The sequence below is a fragment of the Pleurodeles waltl genome, chromosome 10, assembly GCF_031143425.1.
Source record: "Pleurodeles waltl isolate 20211129_DDA chromosome 10, aPleWal1.hap1.20221129, whole genome shotgun sequence".
In the NCBI taxonomy this organism is placed as follows: Eukaryota; Metazoa; Chordata; class Amphibia; order Caudata; family Salamandridae; genus Pleurodeles; species Pleurodeles waltl.
The window spans coordinates 899,040,877-899,054,262 of record NC_090449.1 but is presented as its reverse complement, the minus strand read 5'-3'; the positions used below and the strand labels follow the sequence as shown (position 1 = coordinate 899,054,262).

General features: G+C 41.6%; 1 protein-coding gene across 4 annotated transcripts in view; it reads left to right on the top strand.

The window, feature by feature from the left end:
* The window catches only part of FAM133B (family with sequence similarity 133 member B), a 130,239-nt gene extending 120,117 nt beyond the window's left edge, over positions 1–10,122 (top strand). For 3 of the 4 annotated variants that reach the window (XM_069211651.1, XM_069211650.1, XM_069211647.1), the window contains one exon: positions 7,677–10,122. In XM_069211651.1, coding sequence (XP_069067752.1) covers positions 7,677–7,763 — 87 coding nt within the window. In that variant the 3' untranslated portion in view covers positions 7,764–10,122. Of the gene's footprint in view, positions 1–6,398; positions 6,469–7,676 lie in introns of all 4 variants that reach the window. The other variant, XM_069211649.1, reaches the window with a different exon arrangement.
* The last annotated feature ends 3,264 nt before the right edge of the window (positions 10,123–13,386 follow it).

Genomic DNA, 13,386 nt, shown 5'->3' with positions numbered 1-13,386 from the left:
TTTTAAATGCCAAGTCGAGGTGGCAGTGAAACTGCACACACAGGCCTTGCAATGGCAGGCCTGAGACAAGGAAAAGGGGCTACAACCAGTGCTGCTGGCCCACTAGTAGCATTTAATTTACCAGCCCTATGCACATAAAGTGCACCTTACTAGGGACTTATAAGTAAATTAATAGTCCAATCAGGTATGATTCAAGGTTACCATGTTTTAAGGGAGAGAGCATATGTACTTTAGCACTGGTTAGCAGTGGTAAAGTGCGCAGAGTCTAAAAACCAGCAAAAATGAGGTCAGAAAAAGAAAAGGAGGAAGGCAAAAAGTTTGGGGATGACCCTGTCAAAAAGCCAGGTCCAACAGGCCTAATTTGTGGTAATCATGCACACTTTTACTGGATTGCTTGTTTGTCAGCATCATAGGTTAAACTCCCCTTTTGCAGGAATAGCGAAAGAATGCGTGTCTGCACGGGAACAGAGTTATTTTGACTGTGGATATTAGAGCGTTTTGATTATGGTTGCACTTTAAACAGGTTTATTCACCAGGTACAACTCCAGGTGAGCGCTTGAAAGGTTTATATATGGTTTGGCTTTCCCCTGATTGGCATATTTGCTTTCACGTCTCTTGCCGAGTGGTATACCATATTCCCAGGTTATGTAAATTAAATGCTACCAGTGGGCCTGCAGCACGTATTGTGCACCCACTTAAGTAGCCCCTTAAAACATGTTCCATGTCTTCCATTTCAACTTGAATGCAGTTTACACTGCTAATTCGACCTAGCAGTGTAAACCCCTTGCCAACTCTTATACTCCCATTTTATTGCACATAAAGAACCCTTAAGGTAGCCCATAAGGCAGGGTACATTGTAATTAAATGGCTGAACATATATGTTTGATTGCATGTGTGACTGTAGATAATCTTCCTCACATCACTCTCACCACAGACGCTTCACAGATGGGTTGGGGGTGCCCACCTACAAGATTTGACAGTACAAGGTCTTTGGGATGCCAGACACCAATCTCTACCCATTAACTACCTGTACCTTCAGGCAGTCTACCTAGCACTGAAAGCTTTCCTTCCTCACCTGTCTCACATGGTGGTCCTAGTTTGGACAGTCAATATGACAGCCATGTGTTAGTAACAAAACAGCAGGTGCACAGTCTTCACAATTATCACACCTGTCTCAGACCATATGGAATGAAAAATGTCCTAGCTATCGTGACAGTAAGTTTAAATTCTATTAAGGAGACAAGGCTTAGGCTTTTGTCTTTCATCACTTTATTTCACAGCAGTCGTTAACTAAGATTCATGCAGTCAACAAAACTACATTTCACATCAACACATGGGAAGAAAAACAAGACAGTTCGAAGCATGGCAGCCAATCTGCAGATGTGCCTTGAAGATCCCCTGCAACTTTGCTCCTTCCTCTTTCTTCCTGCGACTCCCTGTCGTAGAATACTTCTTTATTCCTGTTTCGAGGTATCTGCTCCTGAGATGAAACCGAACATGTGCATCAAAGAACAAATTCCCCCATGGAAACTTTCATTGCTTACCATCTGACAGTCTCGAAATGTATGCCATAACTTTAACGTCAAGTAAAACCCATTGCAAGAGAAACCATTCAAAATTAATATCATCAGTATCAGATTCTATTTTAACAGGACAAATTACTTCATCATAAGCACCTGTTACGTCGGGCAGGAAGCCTCTGTCTCCAGGGTGGGCTAATCCTCACCTCCTTAATAGAACTGAAACTTTCCGTTATGATAGCTAGGAACATTTTAATTCTATGTCAGGACCAGAGGCGAGGATTAAGCTAGTTTAAAGCTTGCCCACCACTGGTAAAGCCATATTTTGGACCAGTTTAAAATAAAATGTCTTGAATGTGGAGTCCAAAGACCAGTCAGCCGCATTGAGGATATCCTTCAGATGGGCGCCTAAAGAAAAGGCTTTGGATGCCATTGCCCCACACACTGAGTGTGGTCCAAAAATAGAAATGTCGATTTCAGATTCGCTCATCACCCATTTGACCCATCTAGCGATTGTAGGGGTTGAAACAGCCCTGTGGGGTTTTTGTCAGGCCAATGAGCAGCTGCCCTTAGCATAGCAACAAAGTGGTTCTTCGTACTAATCCTAAATACCTACCTAAGGCAGTTCCTACAATCAATCTGTTGAGTGTAGGAACTGGAACTTTATATAGTGGACCAAAAAAAGGTACACTGTGTAAAGAGTCCAGGCAAACCCCAGGGGAATTGTATAGGCACAAATGACATCCCAAATGCTTTCTTTGTGGTGGTGTGGGCGAGCAGTTAGGGATCTCAGAGGATAGTGCTAAGCATGTAGGGCACACACAGTAAGTGAGACTCACGCTCAATAAAGAAATCTGACACCAATTTATAAAGATAACATGTACTTTTATATAAAGTTAGATACCAAAAGCACTGGAATCAGGTGAGTACTTTTCGAGTTATGAATGTTTACGGTTTGTCAACACAATGTATTTTTCTGTAGCTGCGGTATTACTCTGAGAGCGAAAACATACACGGCAAACAGGTACTCAACAGCAACTTACAGAACTGTTCTCCAGGACCTAAAGTGAGTATGGGGCAGGGTCCAAAGTTACACCCACAGGTCACCTTGGGAGGCTCTGGGACATTCAGGTGCCAAGGTGTGTTAAGGCGTCTGGTGTCCAATGCAAGTCAATGGGGATTGGTCCAGTCACAAAAATGCTGCAGGGGTGGACTGAGGATCCTGTCCGGATAAACCACCAAGGGGTTACAAGTCTTGCAATGCTCATGGAATCTCCCTTCTGGTGGAAGCGATATCTGCATACCAAAGGCGGTGGGCTCCTTTGAAGCATCCTGTCTTGAAATGCAGATTTGCAGGTCATCCCATTGGGAGGGGTGTGTAACACCCCTGCCAGAGCAGATTTTGTTCCTGACCTCCCAAGAGCAAAGGCTTTCACCCTTGGGGGGGGTCAGAAACCTGTGTGTTGGGAGCTGGCTGGCTAAAGTGAATCAGTCATTACACCACAAGTATTAATAAATCCATCACTGGAATCATTGAGGGCTTATTAATACGAGATGTTTGATACCAAAAATCCCTAGTTGCAGTGAAGCCATCATGGAGCTGAGGGAACATGCATTGACCAGTGTCCAGCACTTGTACCGGCTTCCCTGTTCACTTACTATAGCTAAGAATCGACAAAGACAGAAGGGGCATATCTGCTCTTGCAGATATGTCCACACATAATTTGATGCACCCTGCCTTAGGAGTCCAAGACCCGCTGTAGGGGCGACTCACATATACTTAGATGCAGTGATGGTACATTGGGTGTGCCTTGTCATGTTTTTGCCTGCCTTGCGCCAGGACACAGTCTGCTGTGGCAGCTGTGTGCATCTTGTTTTTAGTGGGGTCTCTGAGGGTGGCACCATTGGTGCTGCGTCCCTTAGGGACCCTCTCCACTACCCATGCTCCAGGTACCAGGGGTACTACTTACCTGCAAAATCACAGAGTGGAGGAGTTACTCTACCTTGTGACAAAAGATTTCTTCGAAGGAAAATAACTTGCACAACTCCGGACCCAACACGGAATGGCAGGAGTATGCAGAGCATGTGAATCTACAGCACTACATGACACAAGCAGATGCTTACATAGTAGCATAATCCATTTAGGTTTTACTTGTCCTGGTAGTGAAAAAACTTTTAAATTCATTTTTCACTACCTTGAGGCCTACCTCTCCCATAGGATAACAATTTGATGCCTCATCACATTTGATGGGTACAGCTAAGCATTTCAAGTTTGGTGTCTGAGAAATTGTAATTAAAATCCTCTTTGATGGTAAAGGGGGATTTTAAGTTAAAATTGTGAAAATACCACTAGAAAACTGGCTTTTTTCTGCCGTAAACTGTTTGTTGCCTGCAGCCTATCCTGGGTCACATGACTGGGTGTAGTTGGACTTTATTCCTCCTAGACAGCCACACAGTAGAGTGTTTAGTTGTGCCTAGATGGCCATTACCTGGCAGAATTGGGGAGTGAGTGAGGGGAGGCAGAGCTGGACACAACCCCTTTGCAACTGAATATGTGCCCTGACTTCACACAAAGGGCTGGTCACCATTGCTTTGTTCATGCAGCAGCTTGGAGCCAGGACAAGAGAGTCGGAAAACTTTAAGCACTTCAAAGGGAATTCTTAAGAAACTTCTCTTACTTCAAAGAAGACATGTATAAAAAGGGACCCTCAGACCAACTCTTCAGTACACCTCTGGAAGACACGAAAGGACTGCTGTGCTGCTTTGCTGTAAGGACTGCTACTCTGTTGCCCTGCTGCGTGGGTGAAGGACCTGGACCGCATCTTGAACCCAAGGCCAATAGAGTGACTGCAAGGGCCAGGTGGCTTAACCTTATCAGAACCTCATGGACCGAACAGATTTAGCAACCTTAAACCCAGCTCCTGGCCATCTGTGAGTCTTGTACAAGTAGTGCCACCCCAGTCCTGGACCCTTTGAAGTGGGCCTGAAGGTGCTCTGCCATTTGCGGTCCCAGCAGAACCAACGCATCACCTCGCAGTACTCTGTATCAGCACTGTTGTGTGACATATTTCTGATGGAGGACTTCATGTCACAGCAGGCAGACATCTACACTTGTGGTATCACATCGCAGTTCCTCAGAACTGCAGGTGCATGACGGATCTCAGTGTAAGGACCTTGCATCGCATCTGCTGAGTGACCTATCCTTGATGCCGGACTTCAGATCACTCCACAACCAGGATTTAAGCTACTTTTGGTAAGAGAATTAACTTGGTCCTTGTGTCCGTCCCGATCTTCATCACGGTCAGCCTGAACTTATGACTTTGTCTAGGTCCAGGACGACGAGATAACCACAGTTGGCAGTTTGTGATTCTAGGCACTATTTTTATGTAAAACTTTGAAATTGCATATCTACTTTTCTAATTATTGTTATTTTGTCATTTTGTTGTTATATAATTTACTTACGTTTACTCTAGTTTTCTAAATTGGTGTGGGATTTTTATAATGTGTTTTCACTTTATTTCTGTTTGTGTGCTGCTTAAATACTTTACACATTTCCTCTAAGTTACGCCTGACTGCTTTCGTGCAAAGCTAACAGAGGGTTGCGCACAGGTTAATTTAGTGATTTTGTTTTTTCTTTTGTGGTTCACTCTGACAGAGATTGTGGCTCTTGTTTGAACAGGGGTCATCCCTCCCATCCAAACAACAACCCACTTTTTCACAATATACAAATATGTACATATACACTGAAAATACCAAAGGTTAAAACAACGGTATAGTTAGGTGTTGAAATAAGGTAAAAACTATTGTTTGAAAAACCTCTGAACTTCACCAGTAATGTTTACTGAGCCAACTGTACAATGCGCTCCTGCCATGTACCTCTTATGACCTCACATACTACATAACTCATGATGTGCTAAATGTGGCCTAAACACATCACCTGAACTCGAGATGGAATTTTCCTTCTGGTATTGTCCCTCCGGAGGTTTTGTCCTGCCATACGGTTATCTCCAAGGCTGCAGATTTATTAGAATTACCCTTGCCTACTGTGTAGACAAGGAACAACCATCTTACTGAGGTTCTTTATCCAGCACTACAAACAACTAAACCTTTATTGCAGTTTACAAGGCTTTGCTGGATCATATTTTGGTGGTCTGGAAGTAACCAACTTCAGTCCCAGTCATCAATAGGTTGGTGGCATTGATGTACCAACCATCTCCTGAGAACCTTCTTTCCTGCCCTCCCATCCACCTCCTGAGATCTTGATAGTGCAAGCTTCCTGCTTTTAAAAGGAAGTTTCAAGAGCATTCCAACCACTGCATCAGATAAAGAACATAAAAAGCTGGAACTTTGGGGCCTCATTAGATTCTGGCAGGACAAATCTTTAAATTGAAAGGGGCAAGTTTCACAACCACAGTTGATTCTATCAGGTGCAGGTCATTGCTGCATTTCCATTTGGCCATATATTATGTTTTGATTTCTTTTACTTGGACTCCACTTTGCTTCTGTTTAGAAGTAGAGCAGCACATAGCATAAAGGACACCCTCAATAATATATTACAAGTTTGGAAAAAAGGGGACGTAACATCTCAAATGACATCAAGCATTCCTGCTTAATTGTTATTGCTTTTTGTTCAGATTTAATCTTACAAATTATTACTGATCCACCAGTGTAATTAATACATTTATTTCATTTGTCATTAGTTTTATCACTTTACATTACAGAGACCATAATAATTTATAATTTTACTATACAATATAGAAGCAGTACTGAGTCACTACAAATCCCACTCAACTCTTAACATAACTTTCAGACATGCTCATATATAAGTATAAAAACCAGTCATGTGCCCCTAAGATTTTTTTTTTATCTACCCAACAGAGAGAACACTCTTTTCTTGTCCACAGCTGTTGCATCATAGTTGGGAGACTCACCAGATGGTCAGCGCCCGGTAAGGTCCCTATTAACTGCATCCTCAGACACAAGATGTTAACGCCCGTTTCGATAGATTAATTAATTGCTGACCACCTTCTTCAGGATCTAAACTAGTGCTTGTTTATGTATCTCTCAGCCAATCACCGCTCGCTCATTCAACTATTCACCACCTTCTCATTTAGGCTGAAATGTTGGTGCAGCAATAAAGAATATTTTCTGATGACAAGTTTCCGATTGTCTTTATCCAGTATGAATATCCATTTTCCACATCTATTGTCACTTTTTCCCTTAAATTATCTCTGGGTTACCAGTATTTCAAATTGCCTCATATGTGGTTCTGTCTTTCCTTGCCCAATTATATGCCAGAAGTTGGAGTTCAAGAGCCAAGGCAGTGGCCCAGACCAGCCTCCTCGGGCTCTGACTGGTACTTTTGGTGCTGGTGCTTTTCCTCCTTGCAATCTTCAGGAAGGGCTTGTGGTTCTTGCAGTGCAGGGCTGGTAGTTTTTCAGATCGACTTGGAGTTAAATGGTTGACATTTGTTAGACTGGAACTTAACAGCTCGATGTCTAGAGGTGTGGCAATGGAAATTGAAGATCCCTTTTAGGGGTAGCTGAGGGATTTGTGCACCAATTGGCTAGAGCTAAAAGGTTCAAATGAGTCGGCTCTCTGCTCCATGGAACTAATCAGACCATGAACTCTGACAATTACACCTTAGTACTTTAGTTACAGGTAAGTGGTTGTTTCATTGATTACTTTCATAATAATAACATTTTTATTTACTTCAGCATTTGACCAATCTTTCCTGAAAAGTTAAAGTTTCTGGCTCTTAAATGTCATTAGAAAGTAGCTTTTAATGGTATGCCATGGCTCAGATTACCATCTTGTATGCTTAGGTGATTTAGAAATTGCATTGAAAGCACATTTTAATCAGTTATTGCTTGACCAAAGAATTTTATCAAGTGTCTTCATTTGCACGTTGGTCATATGGCTAGACAATCTGTCTATAATTGAATCCACAGCAAAGTGTTTTTACTGTGTCTGTAAAAAAAACTTTTTTTTCAATCTGACAATCAAAAATAAAACCCTCCTTGCCTGATGAAGCATACTTGGAACATAATACCAATATAGCAAGCCACTGAGCAAACTAAATGCATAGTGCCTTCCAACATACATCAGCAGACTAAAGTTTTCTGTCAAGTAACTGTAGATCTTTCTGTTTTTAAGGATAAAACAAGAAGGAAAAAGAAACACAAGAAGCACAGCAAAAAGAAGAAAAAGAAGACTGCTATTTCGGGCTCCGAATCGGAGTGAGCGTCAGGAAGTCAATGATAGTCTGCCAACAAAAGTGTAATGACTGAAGAAAGTTCTACTGTGAAAACGATGTTATGATTTACCAAAATGCATGCGCCTCCTAGGTTGTTTTTTCAGAATTTCAACTGTTTCCATAGTCACGCATTGTGAGAAGTCGGATTATTTATGTAATTTATGACTTTTTTGAAGCCTATTCCTGGTTCAGTTTTCTATGCATAGACACCTTTCTCTAAAACACATTTAATCTAAATTTGTGTTGGACTGACACCAACTGCCATTCAACACCTTCATTTCCTCTGCTTGACGTTTACCTTCACTAGAGTTTTTATTGCAGTAAACCTGGTGTTCTATTGCAGCAGTTATTTTAGCTCATAAAACTTAATAGTAACAAGATCCTAATTTTAAACAAATTCTTCCATTTAATGCATTTTAACGTTTTTGGTTTTTAGATACCCAAGTCTTCACTGTGCAACTTTACAGTCCATTTAGTTGTAGTGCACCTTGAAATGAAATAGGCAGGTTGGCACTCATCATTCGCTAGTTAATCAGTAAATGTACTATGAGGTATGCTGCTGTAACCAAAAATGGATAAAAAACAGTGGGCATTTGAAGCATGTGGCAGAGGTAATGGAACAAAAAAAATATTTGCAACAAAATAGAAAAGCATATCTTCTTTGTAGTTGCTAAATATCATGGGATAATCATTTGTTGAAGGTAATGTTCAATCAGTACAATATGAGTAAAATTAGCATAATTATGTAATGCAACCTAAAGCGGAATACTTTGGCAATTTGTCACCATAGTAATTGATATTGTGGGTTTTGGGAGGCTATAATATCTCAATGCTAAATTGCTAGATTGCACATGGAGTGAGAAATGATTTTCCTCCTCGTCTCAATCCTCTAAGCTATGTTAGTGTTCATACTTTCTTCTGTGGACTTCAAATGTATTCCATACTTTACATACATAACAGTGCATTACCTGTGTGCTTAAACAGCTTTCCATAATGAGCGGCATTCATCATGCTTTGCAGCAGACAAAATTTCAACTACATTGGGTGTCAAACCTCTTTCCAGTCAGTTTGCCCTATCTGTACAACAGATAAAACTGCATAAATAGAACTGAGCTATACCACGTGTACTGAACGTTTGCGAATAATCTAAAAACATTTACCAGTTTCAGGTACCAAGAATAAAAATTCATGTTAATGTAATAAAGATCAGCCATAGATAACTTTAAAACTAATTTCATACCTGGCACGTCATTAAGTGTTATGAGTAAGCTTTTGAAAAATGGCATTTCTTTTAAAAACAAATTGGTAGTATTTTAACAGGTAATATAATTGAATCAGATTTTAAATCCTCTGTGGGTCTGATTGTAAGGGTCTGCTCTTTCATGGAAACCTGCAGTGTACAAAACGTAAGTCCACAAAATGAGCATGCTCGCTGACAGGGTCATTAAACTTGAGCTGTTGAATTTTACTTTAATTTAAACACCCTAGGTAATGTGTTTATAAAGACATTTACATTTGGAACTCCCTTCCAGACAGGAGCAGCAGCAAAAAAGATTGAAATAGGTATGCATAAAAGTAACACTACTTAAATAACTTAGATTGGTTTAATGATTTCCGAGTTTTATTTTTTACTTTTAATTGATTGTTCAAAGCTCTGTTTCCTCCTTGTGTAAAAAGCTTTTCTTCAGAATAAGTGTAAACTAAGTATTTTTTTTTACCACAACAGTTCGGTGCCATAGCTAATTAATCATAGTTTTTTTTAAATAAACTGTTCAGTGTGATAAAGCAGGCTTTATTTCTGCCATTACTACCCAGGCAGCCATTGGGGTATAAATGTCATCTGTTGATGAGATGTACATTTCTATTCAATTCCAGATATTGACATTGAGATCTACCATCCCGAGTGTCAACCTCACTCCTGTATTTTTCAACATATTTAAGCATAAGAGCTGCTTCAGTGCTTCTTTAGTATTATTGTGTAATTATTTTCTAGAAATATTGCAGGTGTGTTGATAATGGTTTGCATGTATACACGTTTTATTTTTATATCCATCCGCTGAAGTCTCTTTACTGTTGTAACCAGAAAACAGTCTTTTTTCAATGAATTCCACTTAGAGCACACTATTGTTGGTATATAATTATCATCTTCCCTTAATATTATAATTGCATCGCTGTGTTAAAATGCACTCTTATTGAGAATATTTAGCATGTACAAAGCAATTTTTTATATTTAACAGTTTCATATTGAAGCTGATTTACTACAGAGAAACATTTAGTAGGAGCCTGATAAGCAGTTGTCTCTTAAAGCTACTTCCAGACTCTCAATAAAGATACTGTGTAACTTTACTCCTGTGTTATTTATTTGCTTTTTAATGGCAGAAATGTGTTAATGCTGCACAACATTTTTATTAACTTGTATGTCCATCCACAGGGAATTTTGATTACATCACATTTAGCTCCCTTTTTAAATATTTGTCATTTTCTCAAATTTACATGCCTTAGACAACAGTAACACAACTGCTGTAAAATTCCTCCATGAAAACACATCTCATTGTGTTCCATTTATGCAATTAATGTAATCCTACATCTTATCTTCTACATTTTATGTTGGTGTTTCCAGTTATCCTCTGGACCCCTTCTTACCCAAAGGCTTTTATTATGGTCGCATTGAGGTAGCCTGCCACTCTATCATCTGTTCAGGATAGCCTGATGTGTCTCCTCAGCCAATGCCCATTCTGTTGTATCTCTGACCCAGAGAGCTATATAAGGGTTTCTTGTTTCTAACCATCCTATAGCTATGCGTCTTTTTGATAACACCAGTGGTAAATGAGAACATTTATATAGCATCTTTTTGCTCCTTTGATTTTGCTATAATACCCAGAAAACACTGTTTTGGAGAAGGCTATATATATATATATATATATATATATATATATATATATATATATATATATATATATATATATATATATATAAAGATTTTGCTGTACAAATGGCAAAAGACTTTGTCACTATCTAGCTCGGCAAGGATAGCACTGTGCTGATCCTGTGCTTAAAAACTTTGCTAGATAAGCTGACATTTGAGGTGAGCAAATCTAGGGTGTCGCTGGTGTTGCAGGGTGCTCCTTACTGGAGCAGCTCTCCACCTAAAATTGGGAATTTCCCAGAGTTCTCCCTTGTTTTTTGCATATATATATATATATATATATGTGTTCGATCGCATGTGTAGCTGCAGATACTCATGCAGTGCACATCCCGCCATCTGGTGTTGGGCTCGGAGTGATACAACTTGTTTTTCTTCGAAGAAGTCTTTTCGAGTCAGAAGATCGAGGGACTCCTCCCATTTCGGCTCCATTGCGCATGGGCGTCGACCATCTTAGATTGTTTTGTTTTTTCGCCATCGGGTTCGGACGTGTTCCTTTTCGCTCCGTGTTTCGGGTCGGAAAGTTAGTTAGAATCTCGGAAAAATCATCGGTATTGTTTGCGTTTGGTATCGGGTTAGTTACAACAGATCAACACCGACTTTTGAAGAGCTCCGGTGGCCCTTCGGGGTTTTTGGTTTTCGATTCCCCGTCGGGGCCTGGTCGGCCCGGCCACGTGTCTCTTCAAGGCTGATGGAACGGACCCCATTCCGCTTCTGCCCAAAATGTCATAACAAGTATCCGTATACAGATCAGCATCTGGTCTGTAACTTGTGTCTGTCTCCAGAGCACAAGGAGGATACCTGTGAAGCCTGTCGGGCGTTTCGGTCGAGAAAGACATTAAGAGACCGAAAAGCGAGAAGACTGCAGATGGCGTCGGCGCCGACAGGACAAGGGCGTTTCGAGGAGGAAGAAGAAACCTTCTCCATCCAGGAATCGGACTCGGACGAGCTCGATCCCGAAGAAACGCCGAAAACCGTGAGTAAGACGCCGAAACATAAAACTCACGAGAGAACAACAAAAGCCCAGGGGACGCCACCGCCAACAGGCCATGGCTTAACACGAAAAATAGGTGACCGATCATCGGCACCGAAAAAGGGCATGCTTGGGGCGAAGTCATCCGACTCCGGTCGAGATACCGCCACACAGCACTCTCGGGCCCGAGACAGCGGCTCCGAGCAGATTCGGCACCGAGACAGTGGCACCGAAATGGGTCGACACCGAGACACCACAACGCCGAAAATATGGAAGGTTTCCTCGGAGCCCAAAAAGGCGACCGAAAAGGTTTCGGTTCCAAAACATCCAGCCTCGGAACCCCGAAAACAGGTTCCTACACAGAGGTACAGGGATTGTCCTCCCAGATGCAAGGACACAAGTTCAGAGAGGAACTTGAATCAGTAGAGCCAGACTACACTCAAAAAAGGCTCTACATTCAAAAAGACAGAGGGAAGATAAGCACTCTTCCCCCAATTAAGATGAAAAGAAGACTCGCCTTTCAAGAAAAGGACAAGCAGCCACAGGCAAAGGTGGCAAGACAAACAACTCCACCACCATCAATGCATACATCACCGGTAGCCACTCCACCACTGATGCAATCGCCGACTCATACTGCAATGAGTCAAGATGATCCCGACGCATGGAACCTTTATGATGCTCCTGTATCAGATAGCAGCCCAGACTGTTACCCTGCGAGGCCGTCCCCACCTGAAGACAGTACATCCTACACGCAGGTGGTCTCAAGGGCAGCTGCTTTTCATAACGTCACCTTGCATTCAGAACCAATTGAGGATGACTTTTTGTTTAATACCCTATCCTCCACTCATAGCCAATACCAAAGCTTACCTATGCTCCCGGAAATGCTGAAACATTCCAAACAAATATTTCAGATCCTGTAAAAGGCAGAGCCATAACTCCAAGGGTGGAGAAGAAGTACAAGCCACCGCCAACAGACCCTGTTTATATTACGCAGCAATTAACACCAGACTGTGGTTGTCGGGGCAGCTCGCAAGAGAGCAAACTCTCATACCTCGGGAGACGCACCACCTCCAGACAAGGAGAGTTGCAAATTCGATGCTGCGGGTAAAAGGGTTGCAGCACAAGCAGCAAACCAATGGCGCATTGCCAACTCACAAGCACTTTTGGCAAGATACGATAGAGCTCCTTGGGACGAAATGCAGCATTTCATAGAACACTTACCCAAAGAGTTTCAGAAAAGGGCACAACAAGTGGTGGAAGAAGGACAAAGTATCTCCAATATTCAGATACGGTCAGCAATGGATGCAGCAGATACGGCTGCAAGGACAGTAAATACTGCAATAACAATAAGGAGACACGCATGGTTGCGTACGTCAGGATTCAAGCCGGGAATACAACAAGTCGGTCTTAATATGCCCTTTAATGAACAGCAGTTGTTTGGGCCGGAAGTCGACACTGCTATTGAGAAACTCAAAAAAGATACTGATACGGCAAAAGCCATGGGCGCATTCTACTCCCCACAGAGCAGAGGCACATTTTGCAAAACACAATTTAGGGGAGGGTTTCGAGGTCAACCTACAGAGGCCACAACCTCACAAGCAAGGCCCACTTATCAAAGCCAATATCAACGGGGAAGTTTTCGGGGACAATATAGAGGGACAATTCCAAAAGAATAGAGGGAAGTTCCAAAGCCCCAAAACTCCTCAAAACAAGC